Raw genomic sequence first — 20,805 nt, forward strand, 5'->3', positions numbered from 1 at the left:
TTTTAATGAAGAAAACAATAAAGGTTCTGGGTAAATGTATAAATTTAACAAACAAAAGACCAAATATATTATCAGTAATGTTTTTTTTTCACATTTATTGTGAAAACAATAATGTAGGCCTCACCTATGCTGGGTGCTTGACATTGCACATATTGCAATATAATTTAGAACAAAATTCCATAAATAATATTCCCCGAGACTGGACCACATTAGTTAACCTGATTTCTCTGAGCAGCTGAGTTTAAGTCAGATAAGCATATAGATTGGATATAGTTGTTTTGAAATACCGAGCCAACCTTGATCATATATTTTGTGTAAAAGGAGAAAAAAAAAAAAGGAGATAATTTTAGGGTTATGAGCCAACCTTAATATTCCCTGTAGCATTTTAAATTGTCCTTGAGCTGTTTTATATTTTATCACCATTAAAAAATTTCAAGAGAAAGGGTCTAGGTTGCTAGTAAGAAGTTACACTTCATCCATTTGCTCTTAAATATAGAAATAGTGCGGAAAAGAGATATATCTTAGAGTTTCATGGAGGAGAAAATGTGCTGTGGGTGGGTGGGGATTGGGAAGGAGAGTTTCTGCTATACTTTTTCATATTGAGTGGTAAATGAAAGCAATAGATTCTTTACTGAGAGATTGGCCAGCTTTTTTCTTGGGTTGCCATATTTAACCTGCGGACTAGTTAGTCTACTGTTCTGAATGCGTCCAAAGAGCACATTCAGAACAGTGGACTAACAGATCCCCGGATCAAATATGGCAACCCACACCTAAGCTTGCCACTTAATTCCTGATTAGATACTGAATATTACGCAACAAGCATTCAAGTGGGTCGACCATAATTGATCCACGGATCTGTTAGTCCCCAGTTCTGAATGCGCTCTTAGAACCCTGGCTATTATGTAAGATAGGCAGTTCAACGGAACTTTCTAGCTTAGCACTACCAATTATTGAACTTTTGCCTGAACAACAGGAAACAAACTGACGCAGAACTTGAGAAAGGGAGTGAAAACCCATACCTTAATTACTAATAATTGTTAGAAGTGTAATAAGATATTAAGGCTTCTCAAAGTGAATAGGTTTAGACTACGGATATTATTAAAGAATACCACTTGATGTGAAAAAAAGGGCCTATCATAGAGTGTACTCAGAACAGGTTGATCCGAGGATTAACAGATGCGTGGATCAAATATGGCCGTCCCACATGAAAGCATAGCCTACTTAATCCCTTATGGTCTCCCTGCTTCCAGACATGACGTCCCTGCAGGGGCCTCGTAATTAAACCTCAGGGCCAAAATTAAACTGCTTTATGGCTCGTGTGGAGGCGGTGAGACCTTCGGGGGATTACGCTGCTTGCTTTTAAGTTGGGTCAGCCATATTTAGTCTGTGGATCATCTGTTCTAGATGGGCTCATATTGATCAGAGTTAATTGTCTTTTGCTTGTTAAGACTTAAGACTTAAGAAATCAGCTGTTTTTATCACATCTGAATTAGAACCTCTCCACATGGGCCACCTGGGAGGTAGTGCCTGTGAGAACAAGAAAAAAAAAAAAAGAAAAAGAAACAAAACAAGATTGAATGAATATTTTGCATTTGGCTTATGTGCCAGTAACCTGTAGAACTTAAATCAAATAACCATGAACTATTATTAGCCATATTTTTTATATTCAAATGGGGTTTCAACATGAATACTGCTGCTGTTTAGAAAAGGTGCAGATCAAAGATAAGTCAAGCTTAAGCTGAAAAGTTTATGGGGTACATTTTCAGCTGAAAACATGGAAGTGTTTCTCTCATAGTGGCATAGTTGAGTCAATTAGATAATAATATTTCTAGTTTCAGCATCAAACAGTAAACAAAATAACTGAAGATTTGTTTTCCTTTTCTTTAGACATAACAAACATTTTCATCATTAATTGATTACCTTTTTAACATCGAACCAATTGACTTAATGGGTAAACTGTTAGATTAGAAAAGAGTATCAGCAAAGCTTCTTTTATCAAAAGGACTCTAGATAGGGGAGGATTAAGTGTAATCTGACTTTCAACATTTACTTCTTAGGGGTTAAGTTTATGAGAAAGTTGTCACACATAGTTTATCTTGGGGCAAGAAGTGTTTGGGTACAGAAGTGGAAACTTCTGTTGCGGTTCTAGCACTGCCACTTGGGAATGGTATGTAACAGTGTAAGTTCTATATTAACTTCTTGGAAAAGACGAGGACCACATAGTGTTTTATAGGCTTCATTTTCTCGGAACTGATCTTCTGACATGCAGATGATCAGTTCGGAAAAAAAAAAAAAGAAAATAAAAAAATTTGGTGAAACAGGACTGCTTTCATGGAAATATATAATTAAGTTTGCATAATTATTGTGAAAACAAATGCAAGAAATCTGAGAAAGAATCAACCTGGAAGCAATCAACTTAGAATCCCAGGAGAGCTGAGAAAATAATTAGACAAAGAACTTCATGAAGCAGGCTGCAAGTCAGTTTTTAATAATTATGCACATTTTGCAATAAACAAGACTGGCATTTTGCCTGACCTGAAAAAACATAACCAAAAACAATGAAAAACCATATGACCTGTCTGGTCTTATAAATTCTTATAACTTAAGAAAGGAATGGAATACTTGTTCTTCCAGAGGCATGGCGCTGACTTTCCTCTTGAGACAAACTCTCAAAGACTGTTCAGACAGAGTGAAATTGGAACGTAAAAAGAGTCCTAAAAAGCAGGTTACCAGGACTACACAAAAGAGCTGAAAGTCTGGAGTTGGTCTTATTATTATGACCAGAATGAGATAGTTTGTTGTATTTAATTTCAGGATAAATTTTTACATCCAACCTGAACAGTGTACTGAGATGACTTACGTATAGAAACTATCAGTCTAAAACACCATACACCATTAATTAATTTATTTATTTGAATTGTGAAGTATGCCCCAGTTTATTCATTGAGCAATGAAAAGATGATCACTCTGTGATATGTTCATATGATAAAGACACCTTTACCGTAGCCAGATTACTATGGTTTTAAAGTTAGACTTTGTGTAAACAAGTCTTTGGAAGTGGGCTTAATTGGCCCTTTGCATTTTTGGGGGAAATTTGTGGGTGTTTTGGAATGTGCATCCACCTAATTTTTGTTGCTGTGATTCATTACGTGCTGAAAGACTGTGAAGTAAATCCTCTTGTCAACAGGCTGAGTTGGTGTCAGCCAAATTGTCTATTTCCAGGTTGATGTACTTATCAGGTTTGGTTTCATCATAAGCTGGAAGGTATGCAGTACCTGAAATATATGTAAAAAATATCTTCTCGAGTTTTGACCTGGTTCTGCAGTTGCCAGGTGAAATATTTCTCTCAAGATATGAATAATGGAACATGGTGTTTCTTGCACTTGGGGACTTGTAGTAGAGCTGTGTTGTGTTACCAAGTCATGAAAAAACAGGTTGTATTTTATTAGCAGGAAAGGTGAAAGTGTCTCCATTATGTCTGGTACAGGCTGATGACAAGTTGTAGACTTAATAGGTGAGACATTTTTCATTTCTGTTATATTTTGTGCCTGTTTTTCATGCTTTTCACTGAAGCTTTAATATTGGTCACAAATGATTTTTCATTGTTGAGACATTTTTCATTTCTGTTACATTTTGTGCCTTCTTCATATTGAAGCTTTTAATGGTCACAAATGATTTTTCATCAGATTTCGATTGTTTTTGTTGTTGTTGCCAAGTTTGTGACAAGATATTTTTTCAGGCTAGCTTAGATTTATCATTGATATCCAAACATAAACTTACAGAAACCTTTACAGAAGATTATAATATGAAGCTCATCTCTTATCACATTTTAAGCGTGACGGAGAGATCAAAAGAACATCTCACCTCGAAACTTGAGCTCTTTGATCTTTTACCTCCAAAGAATAATGTCTTTTCCTTCTGACTCGTCTTCAGGAAAAAAAAAACCTGGTGTGGTTGTAGATGATGAATTCAATCTAAATGGGCGTAATTTTCTCTTAGGTGATAAAAGACCACACATTTTTACACCTGTACTCTCTGCTTCAAAATTCAAGGCACATAAAAGAACCTTTTTAGAAATGTGAAAAAGTGAAAGGCCACTCGGTGTTGATTAATAACACTTTCGAATTTTAGCATCAATTTTCATCGTTGTTTGCATACATCAGTTGGTGTTTTAACATAGTGATGGAGTTAATGACTCATTCTGCTCATTAATCAAGTGTTATGGTTTTGATATGGGAATTAATTGTACAGCCAATTAATGGACTAGTGTAACTCTGTACACACTGAAGACCAAGGCAGAGTGCCCATTTGTCATTGTGGATTTAATTTCAAATTGAATAATCAATATTGATCTGTTTGACATGTTTGAAATGGTGTGCAAATTACCACACAACACACTTGAAAGGCGTGTGATTTGTTAAAGGCAGGCAAAAGGGGCAAAGATTAAGTAAAGATATTGCCTCAAACCTTTAAAAGAGAAAGAGAAAGAGAAAACCCATGACAGACCAATGCTGTATGAGATATTTACATACATGTAAGATGAGGGTTATGATGTTGTTCAAGAAATATATCAGTTCAGATAATGGATACAGGCATGCTCCTAAGGCAATATTAGGCTTGCTATTCAGTTGGGGTGCAATCACTTCAGGTCTAAGTTAAACCAGAAAATGACGATAGATATGAAGTCATACGCAGACCAGGGCTCCGTAACTTGAAAGCATCGCAAATTGCGACCAAGCGTAAGCGTCTCTTTTCTATATCTTGCCCCATATTTAATAGCCTCTTAATAAAAGGTGATATTGCTATTCGCAATTTGCAATGCTTTCAAGTTACGGAGCTCAGGTTGCTGATCACAGGATTTTAAGTTAAAAGGGTGGGGAGGGGGCGGGGGGGGGGGGGAGCTATTCTGTGACCACAGGGTCCACTAGTCTGTTATAAATTTATTGTATACTCCAAATTTGTATACTATTATAGAGGCCCTTGTGATATCAGATTGTAGGGGAGGCTGAGACGATCACAAAAAGACCTGCTCATCCGATGATGTCATTTGGACTACATTTTGCGTAAGTTAAACCTGATCTGAGCATGTCATTAGAGAAAGAGAGACAGCAGAAGAAGATTGACCCTAAAAACAAGTAATATTTCATAAGCCTGCCAACTAATGGTTTATGAGGCAGCTTTCATGATGGATGAGGGGCACGTTTAGGGTTGTCATTGGCGAGATAAGATATTACTTTCACTTACATTGCTTGATTCAAGATAAGGTAAACAATGTTTTTGCTCTGTTTTATGATTACTTTTGCCTGGGGTGGAGTAATGGGAGGTTATATTTATAAAAAAAATTATAGGAGATCTATTTAGTATTTGAGGAATGTAAAAATGTTATGCAATCTTAAAGATTTCTGGGGGAGGGGTCCAAAAGTTAAAAACCCTGTGTCAGAGAGAAAAGAAGGAGGGGGAGATTATGCTTGATCATGCATGGGAGTAAAAGAACATGAGAACTTGTATTATACAATGAGTTTTTTTTTTTTACATTTGTTGATCGTATCAGAGTTGAACTTCAGTATCAGTGGAAGAATGAGGGATCAGCAATAACCAACAACAAGATTTTCTGTTGCCACTGACTTTATTCTATCTCTCTCCCTGTCCCTCTGTCCCTCTGTGAGGATACAGGGGATTATATACACAAATATCAAAGACATTCCTATGATCAAAGAGATACATTTAAGATAACTGTAAGGGCGACAACATGTCCCTTCAACTTGTGCCCAGCCAGTGTTACGGACCTGTATTTCAAGTTAAATGCTAAATATTTGTCATGGCAGGTCATTTCTGACCCTGCCCTGTAATTATCAAAATGATGCTGGAGATGTGTGTGGTAGGTCATCTCTGACTCTGTGTGTCACGGCAGGTCATTTCTGACCCTGCCCTGTAATTACCAAAATTCACCAAAAATCACTAAATTTAACATGAAACATCTTCCTGGCCCAATAAAATTTGTGCCTCAAATTTTGTTCACAATGTAATGACAAACAGAAATATTGTCTTATAATAGGACTACCATAATCGTAAGATAAACACAAGTGCAAGCTATTATGCTGGCAATTATTATAGCCATAAGCAACAAAGTTTAACATTAGCACGCCTTTTCATAGTAATAATGATAATAATGCTGAAGTCTCCCTATAATAGTCTATGTCTACAAATAATTAATGCTATTGAGCATAAAAAGATACTCTTTTAACTACCAGTAAATATGGTACATCTCTTAATTCACTGTAACAATCAAATTTGATTGCCTTAACATTACACAGACAGATACAGTATATAATATATAATCCTGTGTTTACACATTTAAGAGATACATGTGTAGCATTGCTTGACAACATAAAGTTATCATTATCCATTACATTATCAATACCCTCCACCATCAAATCAACAATTGTTTTGTTTCATATTTGTCAATTAATTATTATAACTTTTTCTATGTGGTTACATAATTTCCAGAATCAATTCTGATTTTCTCATTAATATCATATTGAAAGTCATTATTTTATTATATCATGATGGAACATTAATATAATTCATGTATACTGTCAGTACACTCAAATATACATCTTAGAGTTACATGTATAGTTATATTTCACATCATAAATGTTATCATAATCCATTATATTATCAATACCCTCCACCATCAAATCAAAGATTTTTGCTAAATATTGGTCATTGCTACATCAATTAATTATCATAACTTTTTCAATGTGGTTACGTAATTTCGATAATCAATACTGATCGTCTCATTAATATCAAATTAAAATTATTATTTTCTTATATTATGATAGCTCATTAATATAATTCATGTATACTGTCAGTACACGCTCAATGATACAACACAAATCACTGTGGATCACACATAATCACACTCACACTCCGTAGAAGTGGACTGTTCATTAAATTGTTTTACCCTTTATAGCGTAATAAGGTCAAATTGGTATTCACAGGAGGTACATTAAACGTTCATGATGCAACACTACAAGATGCGCATCAAATGGCTGATCAATTATTGACATGATAGAAAAATATTGCCACCAGGACAAGGGGACACTGGTAGGCAATGGAATGAAGTGGTTCACCTGTCCTTGAGTCACTTTTATTGTTACATCTCCCCATTCAAGCACTAAATTTGGTCTTAATCCCTTTATTACTATCAGGTTAGCAATAATTTGATTTCCCGTTGCTTTGATATCAAATGGACACTGTTTAAGATGACATAGGTGTATCAACATGCTCTTTTCAGCATTGTTTATTTCTAGTGCTAGGCCATTTTGCTGGTGCCTACCTTTACACAAAATAATTACTCCCAGAATGATAAAAAGAAGAAGTATTGCTGAAAAGTAAACTGCAGGAGCAATCTCATGCGTTAAAATTTTATAGATGTCAAATTCAATTTTGGGTGACGGAGATGGTGAGCTATATTGGTAGATAAAATTGGGAGCAGTGTTTGCCTTGGCATGGGCCATAGTTAACATTGCAGTGCTTAAAACTTTGATTTTATAAGTAAGTGTGGCTGACAGAGCAATTGCTAGGATTGCAACACCCAAAGCTACATACCCAATTATATCATCCAGAGACAGTCCTCCTGTGGGTAATGTTAAGTCACCAGACAAGAGGGGCTCAGTCAGCGACTGAAATATAGTCTCTCCCTTTTTTGCTGCTGACATTACTTTTTGCAGATTGAGTTTAATGGAGGAATCCTTGGTTAAAAATTGTGAAAAGTTATGATTGTATAGGCGTAACGTGGGGATTGTTACTCTGGGGGGTGTTTGAAAGACGGAATGACCAAAAATATCAGAAAAGTTACCTTCATCAAAAAGTTGCTGTAAAAGTGCTAAATTTATGGGATGAAGAATTTCAGTAGTTTCATTATGTTCACAAATTCGACGGGGAGGAATATATGTGGAGTCCCCTTCTATAGAGCAGGAACATGGCACCTTCAAAACACAAAAATCACAACCAACCTTGGTTACATTGGATGAACACTGCATTGTCAAATTTTGAATTCTGTTAACCAGAACCTGATCTTTCCCAACTGGCATTAAGGTGGAGGAGATGCTATTGGGTAGGAGTTGGAAATCGCAGAGGTCTTTGATGCTGGTTTTATCATTTAGTAGAAGGGCCTTTAAGCAATGAGGTTTTTTGGATACCTTAGTATTTTCCAGTGCACAAAACATGGGGTTTTGTCCAGTGCAAGATTTCAGAAAATCATAGTTCAGGCTAATGTGGTGGTTCCCAAAACTGGCAAAGTATTCAGGAACATTGTGGAGGAGGGTGGCATTCCCATACCTAGATTGATCTAGGAGGATCGACCCATCTCCGAGGGGTTTCTTGCTAAATTACATTCAGCTTAAAAGGCTCTGATGTCTGGCATGCCTACTGAAGTTGTAAGGCGGTACTTAACAGCTTCAGTAGACACGCCAGACATCTAAGCCGCTTCAACTGAATGCAATTTAGCAAGAAGCCTCTCAAAGTTGGGTCAATCCTGCTAGATCAATCTAGGTAGGAGAATGGGGCCTAACCTGAGAAATCTTTTTTCATTACAAGCTCTTATTGATTAGCTGGATGAATAGTCAGCTGAGGATACCAGATGGGGGCCAAAGAGAGAGAGAGAGAGAGAGAGAGAGGCCCCTTGAAAGATTTAAATAAAAAAGCTCTGAGACAAAACATTTTTACATCATTTTAACAAGCAACAGGTGCTAACCTTATATTTCAATCTCAACACTCCTACATTCCTAACAGGTAGCATGGTGTGATATAAAATGGTTAAAGTAAAACTCACAATTGTAGCCAAACTCATGGCAAAATAGGTGTGATAATTCACATTACAATTTCTTGAAGCAATGGCACAGATCATATCAAACCTGTTTGGGGTCAGAAAGCACCTTCTCTCTTCTTTAAGTCCAGTAATTTGAGTAATGGGGCAATGCTGTTGTCCCCTTTTGGGGGAGGAGTTGTTTTTAAACTAGTGCCTCTCTCCTCCCTTGTAATTAGATGTTGCCACCCCCCACCCCCAAAAAAGCTTGAGAGTCCACTCTCTTTTACAGGTTGTTAATAAGGTATCATAGTATCTGAAGGCCCACCTTGTTCAGCTTACAATAGGTACGTAATTATGTGTAGGTGTGGGAGATGGAAAGACAAGATGGATAACTTAGATGTGGTGTGCAGCTTTATAACTAAGTTGTTGTACTTGTGCTGCCAGTTTAAATTTATTCGTCAGTGGCTGAGGTTGGGAGTTCTGGTTGAGGGTGGATCAAATATTCAAGAGGTTTTAGTAGTTCATCTCTGTTTTTGCCAAATTCTACGGTAGGTGCGTTTTATAGCAATGCTGTTGCTGTCATATATTTGCTGCTCCTCCAAGTGAAGGTGAAATATTTTGGTCACTGAAATGTTTAATATTGGATAGGTTTTAGGAATAGATTGTCATTGTTTTGTGATTGTTTTATCTAATATGCATGAAGTGGTTGTAGTTAATGTATGAATTGGTCGAAACTTATTGCAAGTTATTGCAAGTTATTAATTAAAGCAGAAGGGTTAATTCCCTTTAACAAGAACTTTCTGCTGTTAAGTTAATTAGTTGGTAATAACAGAGGCTTCATGTTGGGGAATCTTATGACATATAGTATTGATTCAATCTTTTCAATGGGCACAAATTATTAGATTTTCAGATAGTGATATATTATTTTATAATCACAAAAATTATTTTTCTGTATAGTATTTGTGATGCTTTTACTGTATAGAATAAGAGTATAGAGCAGCTTGCTTTTTATTTTGTTGCCACCACTCAATAGGAATGCTGTTATTTTAAGAAATTATGACTTGAAAAATACAGTATGTTTTAAATTCACAATTTTCCCCCATCGAAAATATTGAGTAATTACCATAATAGCAAAGCTTCTAAGTTGTCAATCTCCCCAAGTGTACCTGTGTATCTATATCGCTGAAGTATACCACTTGTATTGATGTGATATAGGGCCTTAGCACAGTAAGATGATACGGAGATGGGTGTATCAGATTTGTCATCATTGTCGTGTTATTAACATTGACATAACTGATGACTCACACTACTGCTTTGTCAAGAAAGTGGGAGAATAACGAGTAATTTTTATCCCCAAGCAGGCCCATTGGATATTTACCATTATGGTTGCCCTAACTAGTATCTGCTATTTAAATTAAAGGTGTGTATTTATTGAGGGGAGTAAAAGAAAGGTCCCAGCTATCTTTTCATATAATATAACTTTTAATCTAATACGGATGAGTGTGTCACGTTTGCCACCTACAAACAAATTCAATAATGACTTAAAGCAGCTGATGGAATGAGCTGACCACCTTAATGAGTTGCACTTAAAGAAAATGTCGTTTTACAAGGTTAAGGAAGGTTGTAGGCAGTAAAGTCGATTTGATAACCCCCTCCACCCCAGTGTGAAGGTTACTCACTGTCCCTCTTATTGTCAACCTGGTGCATACTTATGATAAGGACCAGCGTGTCACCTGCCTGGACAAAGTCCAAAGTGCAGTGTGTTTAGGGTACAGGTATTTGTCACATGAGATTTGGTGAGTGTGTACAGTCAGTGCATGTTGACAGATTTGTCTGCTTGTCAGTGTAGACGTCTGTGTTATTGGGATTCAGTTGGGTTCATAGTAAGTACAGAATATTCTCTCTCTCTCTCTCGCTCTCTCGCAGTACATTCGGTACATGTTTCTGTATATGTATCCTTTTTTTTACACTATAGCAGGGCTGTGTCCTCTTGTGTAGAATATGTGGAGAGAGAGAGAGAGAGAGAGAGAGAGAGAGGATGTGTTTTGCCTGGTCTGGAATCTTAATGACTTGTAGAGCAATTTGTTTGTCTAGTGGCGTAATTAGGATCCGTGTCATTCTTGTCTCATGTGATAAACACACCATTAGGAGAGCTGCACTATGCAGAAAATGTACCTGTATAATGCCCTGTAGGTTCATATTTTATTATCAAAATAATGATCTATTCAGGCAATGTTTAACCTAAAATTGCAAAAGAAACTTAAAATGTAGTCCATTAACCAAGCATTTATAACAGTCTGAGATGAATTGTTTAAACCTCTGTTGAATTGAAGTACCTGTAGTCATCTTTTAACCATTAACCAGTCTAACCTGAATTTTGGTCTGGATTCAGTTTTGAGTTCTTCTTTATTTTTGAGTGGTGAGTAAAGAGCATCACGTTTCAAGTATATGCAGTACATCCAGTGTATCTCTTCTTTGTGATATGAGAAAAGGGGCATTTTGATGATCATGAGTCACATGTCTGAGGTGTTTTTTTTTTTTTTTTTTGTAAATATCTCAGCATGCCTGAGCAAATGAGTTAAGTGTGTAGTGCCTCTGTGTACAGCTCCAGTATGGTAAACATATGCTATGGGTTAGAGATGAGACGAGGGGTTACAGGTTTCATAGGCAGAAAGGTGAGCTTTGTATACATTACCAGTATCAGTATGTATATACTAGTAGCAGCCTCTGTTATTACTAGATTTCAGACTCAGATATATCTTCACAGGCCCGTAGCCTGGAGGGGGGTTTGGGGGGTTCGAAAGAACCACCCCTTTTGCCAGGAAAAGGTCCACTCTGGGTAAAATTTGATCTAGGTACATGAAGTTTTTATGGAAAAAGGCCCACTTTTTCAGAAAAAGAACCTCCCTTATCCCTTTTGAAATTGCTGGCTACGGGCCTGCTTCATGTTACAGCATTGTTCACAGTGTCTATTTGAAAGGATCAGGTGTTTTTAAAGCATGCTTTCTGTTTTCTGGATGTAATGATTGGATCCAAAATGAGAAAGTGGGGATCACATTATACATTATAGTTCTTGTTTTAAGATATGGGTCAGTTTTCTCCTATAAGTGTGTTGATGGATCTCCAAAATTTGTGCTAACAGAAGTACTGATTATAATGTGTGTAACTCAGAAATGAGTATAAGTAAGTAAACAATATTACATCTAGCATTTAAGGTAATACCCAGCTTATGTCTTTAGGAGGTATAAACAAACATGTTTTATGTATTTATGCTTATTTGCATTTGGTATAAAATGTTGGGAGGTAAACTGTAGTTTGTATGGAGAGAAGGGTGCTCTATGAATATAGAGAGTACACGTGAATGGCAGTGGCAAAGGTTACCTTATGATATCATCGGTGATTTAAGGTAGTTAATATGCAGATGTCATAATAATATATCTTGTTGATATGCAAATTTCCTCATACACCTGTACCTCATGGATAATGTATAAATGCAGGCTTTAATATAATGATAAGATAGAAATCTCAGCACTTGTTATGGTGCATTGTTATCTGACCTGTTGAAGAAGTTTTGTATTCATTGTTTGAAATAGCTCGGTTATGCCAGAAATCAGTTTATATAAGCTGCTATTGAATTGGAGAATAATAGTTGTGAGTTGACCTGAACACTTGTTTTGTTTTTACATATATGTCTAAGGGACCGTTCACATGAAAAATCTATTTTCTAAAAATCTAAAAATCTATTGGCGGTATCTTGTGATCACGGTCTGTGCCCTGAATACCCTGCAGTAGATTTTTCATGTGAACGGTCCCTAAAGTAATATTAAAAAAGGAGTCATAAGTCACACTTAATGAACTTGTGAACTGAATGGTCTGTGTCAGCTTATAGAATAAATGTTCATAAATTTTTTTGGAGACTTTGAATTGAATGTTTAAAAGTTAAGATGAAAAGCAAACAAATTTGTTTCACAGGTTTCAAAACAATCAAAGAACATGTTCTTTGACGCTTTACAGCAAATAGTTCATAAAACAGTTTTTTGCCCTTGAATTGCATTTGTTTTGAAAGTTGAAGAAAGAAATAGAAAAAAGAAATTTGTTATAACAGTTTTTTAAACTGTATGGAACTTGCTAGCTTGTGCAAAAGGATTTATGAATAATTTTAGGACTTTGAACATTGAATAGCTATGTAAAGTTATAAAGCAAGCCCAATTGTTATGTACAACAATTTTCAAGGTGGTCGTACACAAGATGCAGGTAAAGCATGCCTTTTGTCTACTGGTTGTGGAGTTTGTTTGCTTTATGTGCTCTGGCACAAGTCCGAATATGTACTAATTGAATTAGTTGTAAATCTTACAAAGTTAATCAAATTGTTTACATATAGGTATGTAGAGATTTGCAGGTGAAGTGTCCTCGTTAATTGATGTAAGATGGTTAAATTCCATGCCTTAGATTACCTGGATTGCTTTTGTTTTATTGTTGCTAAGGAGATGTTAAAGCTGCTACATTAGGTATGTGCACAGACAGACAGTTTGAGAGATGGACAAATAAATAAGTTATCAAAATGATGCATCTGTGAAGATCTGCTCAAAAGATATATATATTTGTTAACAGAGAGAATGCCTCCCCCCCCCCCCCCCTCTCTCTCTGTCTCTCTTAGATCGCATTCACAACGAGTTGAGCCATGGCTTTACAAATCCTGGATCTAAATATGGCGGACGTACATGAAAGAAAAAACGCCTAATCTTTTAATAGTCTCTCCGCCTCTCACACGCCTCCCCATGTGTCGTCCCAATGGAGCCGAGATTTAATGACCGTACCCCAGCAGGGACGACGCATGGGGAGGCGTGTGAGAGGCGGAGAGACTATTAAAAGATTAGGCGGTTTTTCTTTCATGTACGTCCGCCATATTTAGTTCCAGGATTTGTAAAGCCATGGCTCAACTCGTTGTGAATGCGATCTTACTCTGTGTTGGTGAAAGCTAGCATCTGTGGTTGATATATATGCAAGCTAGTTGACAAGGTATCTTGGATAAGCTCACTTTCAGTGGTGTCTAGTAAATTAATATACCCTAAAGCCACAGTCTAGTGCTCTGCCACTCTTTCCATATGTCATTTATATAAAGAGTAGCAAAGCACTAGACGATGACTGAGGTGAAAATATCTTGACTGTGAGAAGGACATGTGCCCAGTGGTATATCAACTGAGGATGGAATACAAATGGGGTTGGGTATTAAAAAGAAGGAGATGGTACAGGCCCGTAGCCAGGGGGGGTTTGGGGGGTTCGAAAGAACCCCCCTTTTTGCTGGAAAAAGGTCCACTTTGGGTAAAATTTGACCTAGGTACATGGGGATTATATGGTAAAAGGTCCACTTTTTCAGAAAAAGAACCCCCCCCCCCTTTGAAATTGCTGGCTAAGGGCCTGTGGTAGTTTACTCGAGCTGATTCCTATATATTTCTTTCTAGTCTGTAATAAGCTTATTCTCAATGTTTTTCCTCCACTGGTGCATTGTTTTTATAAGATGAATTAGTTGTTTATCTTTTCTGTTAAAATCAAACCTTTTGCTTAGTCATTGTAGAAGGGGTAACAGCGATGACTCAATTGAAATTTTTACGCAAACTTTCATTTTGGATACATGATATATTTATAAAGAAGTATTGTTAAAAAACCCCGAATGGTTCCTGAATTTATGTACAGTAACTAACTACTTTGTCCACCATTTTATGATACAGAAAACAAAACCAAAATAAAATTAGTTTGTGTATTTTGACATACTTTATGATATTTCACTTCAACCAATGTCAGATTTAAATGTTTAGTTTATTTTTATTTCAGTAATTCTTTGTTCACATTTATCATTATTTTAGAAAATATTCAGTAGAATCTATGCTGATGGGTTCTATTTGTAAAGTTTAACACCAAATAGAAGTCTAGCACCAACACCCATATTAACCACATAACCCATGAATTAACCAACAATGCCAGAGCAGATGAATGTTAGTGCTAGGAATCACTCTGATTGTGATAAATACTGTACAGTGTGTTGGTTAATTTGTGGGTTAGGTGGTTAATATGGGCGTTAGTGCTAAAAGATCTTATGGTTGCTTATGGTCCCTGGGCAGTAGTTGTCAGAGAGGAGAATAAGGAATGTTTTTATTGTATGGTGACGTATATATTCCTTTGCATGACCTATACATTGACACTATGAACTTTGTGGAATTTTGTTTACTACCGTGATAAATAGTCTGGCAGACAGTGCCAGACTGAAAGGTGAACATTTCCATTAATGATGTATTCACTTGTCCATTAGCTTTACCAGTGAAAGATAGTGGAAGGCCCAGGGTTTATAGTTTTCTGTTATTTTGTTTTAAAAATTTAAGTACTCAGATAAACTAAAAAAAAAAGAAAGAGGACATAGATTTATATATATTTTTTTAAATTTGGCCCAGATGTGCTCAGTTTCTTTCCTTTTCAAATTGGTTCTGTTCTAAAGTAAAATGATTTTCATGTCTAAAAGATGGTCTTTATGCTTTGTTTGATATTTATTACATTCAGGCTTATTGTTTCTTCACACTAGCAGGGATCCACTTATTAGATGTGCTTCTAATGGATCATTTGCATTTAGCTGTTTAGGATAAAAAGAATGATAGATTATTCGATAATTTTGCCTCCTTTCTTGTCATCGCATTATTGGCATTTTGCAACAAGAGATTGATAGATTATTCTAGAAGTTTGCCATTTCTATCGCATATTGTATTTTATCACGTACATATATACGACAAGTATTAATGGATTTTTTGTTGTTGTCTTTCCAGAATGACAAGCAAGCAGATTGACACTTCTGTGTCTTGATTTGTATTCGCTCAAACAAGCATTTCCCTGCTATCACTTAGAAGACCAACACCTGCAGAAGAGCAGACTTCTAGAATCAGGATGCGTCTCAGCGGCAAATCACCGATCAATTTCTCTCCCACGCCACTTCGTGCATGAGGATACCATAACTTGGGTTTTTAATTAATTACATCAAAGCGAGTGTGAGAGATAAATCGAGTATTTGAAAGTCTTCTTTAACTTCACAAGGCATCATCTCTGTACCATATTGGCAAAGAAATTCTGAGAAAGACCCAGGAGCTATTTGATTCCTCTATATTCAACAGTCTCCGAGATATGAATCTGAACAGCATACTTTACATTCTAATCAAGTTTAGACACAGGAATTCAAGTTAAAGGATATCGCAGAGAGGATAGATGTTTGTTTTGATCAATGCGAATCACATTTGGAATAGATGATTATAGCTATGGAATAGTTGTAGAAAGTACAGCTGTGGTCATTATGGCATGATTTGCCCAGTTTCCAGTTACTGATCAGGTCACAGAGGGGAAACATAAAGGGATGCAGTGATATCAAATGGTAGAATCCAGATACAGAAGCAAAAATATTTTGTAGTGGTGCGAGGGTGCTTTTGCTGTTGTGTTGCAGTTTAAAAAAAAGATTCAAGATGGGGGGATGCAACAGTATGTGTATTCCGCACAAAAACCCAAATAAGGTGACTGAGAACCACGTCAAGATAAAAAGCCATAAGAGAAATCTCAGTGCCACCTTCAACTGGAACATTGACAAGAACGACAATGTTGAACAGTTAAACGTGAACATGGCGACCGAGGAGGAACTGATGACGTTACCGGGCATCAATCGCGCCACGGCACATAATATAGTGGAATACAGAAAACAGATTGGAGGTTTTCGTAAAGTGGAAGATTTGGCCCTTGTGTCGGGTGTTGGCGCGACAAAACTAAATGTAATTCGACTGGAGGTTTGTGTGGGCAGTAAGAAGACATCTAAAACGAGCTCTCCTATTGGCAGCAAACACGACCTCAGCACCGTCTATGAGAAAACCCCCAATGAAGCCAAGATGGGAAAATCCTCGACCTCTTCCAAAATGAATATCAACACAGCCAATGTGTTTCAGTTAATGAGAGTGCATGGAATAAACCAAACTACAGCAGAGAATATTGTCGCATACAGGGACAGGAAGGGCCCATTTCGGACGCTTGACCAGTTAGGCAGAGTCAAGGGCATAGGCCCCATAATTCTTGGTGCTATTAGACATACACTTACTGTGGACGGTTATTCGCCAACTTCTTCCGTAAATGGGTCAGTCACAAAAAATGGTAGTAACAGTGATATAAAGAACTGCTCATTATCAGGGGCAGGAGATTCAAAATACAGCAGCGAACAACAAAAAGATGGCACCCCATCCGGGGCCTCAAAAAGCGACTCGAGCTCTCCGGTTCATAACAATAACATAACCACCAATGTCGTATTGACTAATGGCGAGGAAGGAGGCTCAGTCTGGGATGTGAGCAAACTGATTGGTCCTATGACAGAGAAGTCGGTCCGGCCTACAGTTGAACCATTTGAATTTGAACGCAATAACAGGCCTGCTCTACGTATAGCCACCTGGAGTGCCGAGCGGTGCTGTTCCAATAAAATCAGCAACCCAGGAGTGAGGGAGGTGATCTGTATGACTATACTGGAGAATGGGTAAGTTATACTATGACATACTGGAGAATGGGTATGTTATACTATGACTATACTGGAGAATGGGTATGTTATGCCATGACTATACTGGAGAATGGGTGTGTTATGCTATGACTATACTGGAGAATGGGTATGTTTTGCTGTGACTATACTGGAGAAAGGGTATGTTATGCTATGACTATACTGGAGAATGGGTGTGTTATGCTATGACTATACTGGAAAATGGGTATGTTATGCTGTGACTATACTGGAGAATGGGTGTGTTATGCTATGACTATACTGGAGAATGGGTATATTAAATTATGACTATGCTGGAGAATGGGTATGTTATGCTATGACTATACTGGAGAATGGGTATGTTAAATTATGACTATACTGGAGAATGGGTATGTTATGCTATGACTATACTAGAAAATGGGTATGTTTTGCTATGACTATACTGGAGAATGGGTATGTTATACTATGACTATACTGGAGAATGGGTATGTTATACTGTGACTATACTGGAGAATGGGTATGTTATACTATGACTATACTGGAGAATGGGTATGTTATACTATGACTATACTGGAGAATGGGTATGTATTGCTGTGACTATACTGGAGAATGGGTACTCTGTTTTGCTGTGACTATACTGGAGAATGAGTGGACTGCCAGAGATGGATCTGTGGAGTGTGAGACAGTGGGCATATGGTGGAGAATGGAGGAGAGTGTGTGGGTTAATGAATGACTGTAAGTGTTTATTCTATGTCTTAAAGCAGCAGGTGACATATGTTTATTAGATGTATGGTATCAAGGCTTTAATATATGTAGTACAGTACTAGTAGCCTCTTTTCTTCATCATCTTACTGGCAGAAGAATATGTTTCATATGTATCAAGTCAGCTGTTAACCCTGAGAATTCTTCATCAGAAACAAAATAGATAACTTTCTTCAAACGGAAATTGTTTTTTTTCTGTCTGGTCATAAATTCTCAGCTTTGTGTTAAAGGCATTCTGTATGCTTTGATAGGGTGCCCTTCATGTGGGTGATTATTTGAAATCAATGAAGATTTTTTTCCCAATGGCTCTTTAGGTTCATTGACTCAGTCAACTAGGAGTTCTTGCACTCTCGACCGGAAGGGAAAAAAAAAAAAATTTGTATTGCCGATATTGATATTTTATATGTTATCTTACTGGTGGATGGAGCATATCCAGAAGGAACCCATTTTTATCATTTTTTTTGTCATAGTGTGGTTGATCCTGTCTGGATCAATTTAGCGGTGCATTTATTTATGTTTTATTATCATAGCCCTGTTGTGGATCTTAGATTTTCTTTTCGGGTTCCAGGTCTTCTATGATAAGCAGTATTAGCCAGATTTTTCTACCCTTTGGTACTTTTCATGATTTCTCATTTTTCTTGTCTGGTCAGGAATTTCATCCACCTCTGCAGGTTGGTGCTTTTTGAACATGAACATTCAAAATACAATAATGAGCAGTATCCCTTTTTACTTCTAGCTTCATTTCTTTGGTGAAATTTATACTAGCGTGCAATTCCTCATATGTTAGGGCTCCTGGGTACCTCGTTTTAAGTTATTTTATTTGTATCACAGATGACTTTGAGATCAAAAAGTCCCAGACATATTATAACGTGCATACAAACACGGCGTCACATTTGACTGCCTTCTACCCCTCGCTGTGCCCTATAATATATTTCTCCTATCTGTGGTTCAACATCGGCTGCGGCTCTCCATAGACTGGCATAGTGTGACTTGAAATACAGTAATTACTCGATCTTTTCAATGGGTGCATTTTAGGGAGACTGTATTTTTCAAGTCATTTTTTTTTAATTAAAACATTCTTATTGAGTGGTAGCAACAAAATTATAAAACCGGCTACTCTATAGTTCTATTCTTTGCAGTAAAAGCACCACAAATGTTATATAGAAATATAATTTTGTGATATAAATTATGTATCTGAAAGTTTGATAATTTTGCCCATTGAAAAAGATTGAGTCATTACCCTGTGTATGTGAACTCCACATGCGTAAACCACTTGCGTATTTCAATTCATCTCTGCTACTTAGGGTGCTTTCCCAGAGATTTAGATCGATCTAAAGATTAAGTTTTAGATCGACCTAACTCCCTGGGGGTTCAGGCTAAATTGCAGTCAGCCGAGCGGACACCATAGTTAATTACCACCTTACAGCTTTTAGTAGGCGGGACAGACGCTTAAGCTGGCCAAGCTGACAGTAATCTAGTGAGACTCCCCACAGGGATAGATCGATCTAAAAATCTATGGAAATGGGGTGTTATATTGCATTTATTACATCATAGTACCTTCCTTGATTTCTCATTTTTATGGCTGGTCAAGTGCTGGTCAAGTGTTTCATCCATGATTTTATCACGGGATGGACAGCATTTACTTTGTTATCGAACACAATGTAATAAATCTGCTGCAATGCCCAAGTGTCTAGGCACAAAGATTAGATTGATTCTTTAATCCTCTGTTCACCTGGTCAGGTACTATTAATACCTAGAGCTATGCGCTAATTGCTTTACCTGTGCAGATAACATGGTCTAGAAGGCAAAGGCAGGTAGTGCGTCCATAGTCTAAAGGCAGGATTGAAAGTTACGTAGATAGGTCATTTACTAACCGCATTTCAAACACAGTTGTCAAGTGACAAATATGTGAACTTGCAACCTCTCTCCTGCTCACCAACAACCTCCTAAATATGTGTTGTGCAATATCAAAGCTAACATTTGTTTTACATACTAGAAAATTTAACTTGAGATTTATTAGACGTTGTACTTAAACTGGTCAACAGTTTCAAAGTAAATTTGCAGATGGGAATCTTCCTCTAGTTTTTCAGCTCTGTGTATAGTTCTGATACTTATGTATTCTTCACATTTTAACTGGGAATTTTCTTTGGTTTTGGGACTTACTCTGTTAGTCATGACATAGTTCACAGCAGGACATCGTATTTTGAGAGTTATAATTCTGTTTATGCCAATGTCCCAGCCACCATAGCAGCACCCATTCATTACTAAGTCTTTCTTACTAGTCTTAGCTCCCTTTACACTGGATGGCATCCTTTCTGTGTTCTGTAATAGGCCCCGTTTCAGAGAAAAAAAAGAAATTACGTGCTGACAACTGGCCAATCATTGAGCATTCTTTCTGCAACCAAAGTGATGCTTGTGCTTTTTTTCTACGACTACAGCGATGCCAGTTTCATGGTCTGGCAAAGGACACAGAAAGGATGTGGTCCAATGTAAAGGAGGTTTTACAACTCGATATCTTGTTGATGATCTTTTTTTAACCTGATGAATATCAGCTTTTACTAAATACCAAACATATTCTGACTCACTTGTTTACTAGTACTGTAAAAATGCTCTAAAAGCTCTAGAAGAGAACTTGTTTGTACACTTTGTCTAGGTGATACTAAATCTATTTTTCCACCATTTTTTTTCATTCTGA

General features: G+C 37.0%; 1 protein-coding gene across 4 annotated transcripts in view; it reads left to right on the plus strand.

The window, feature by feature from the left end:
• The window catches only part of LOC106154081 (endonuclease/exonuclease/phosphatase family domain-containing protein 1), a 37,507-nt gene that overhangs the window by 3,112 nt on the left and 13,590 nt on the right, over positions 1–20,805 (plus strand). Inside the window, exons 1-2 of one of the 4 annotated variants that reach the window (XM_087011274.1) lie at positions 9,185–9,360; positions 15,625–17,354. In XM_087011274.1, the coding sequence (XP_086867400.1) occupies positions 16,309–17,354 (1,046 nt within the window). In that variant the 5' untranslated portion in view covers positions 9,185–9,360; positions 15,625–16,308. Of the gene's footprint in view, positions 1–9,184; positions 9,361–10,528; positions 10,696–11,370; positions 11,488–15,624; positions 17,355–20,805 lie in introns of those variants that run through there. The other 3 variants (XM_087011275.1, XM_087011276.1, XM_087011273.1) reach the window with 3 other exon arrangements.

This window comes from Lingula anatina, chromosome 4 (genome assembly GCF_051362555.1).
Source record: "Lingula anatina isolate TDL-2025a chromosome 4, LinAna3.0, whole genome shotgun sequence".
NCBI lineage: Eukaryota > Metazoa > Brachiopoda > Lingulata > Lingulida > Lingulidae > Lingula > Lingula anatina.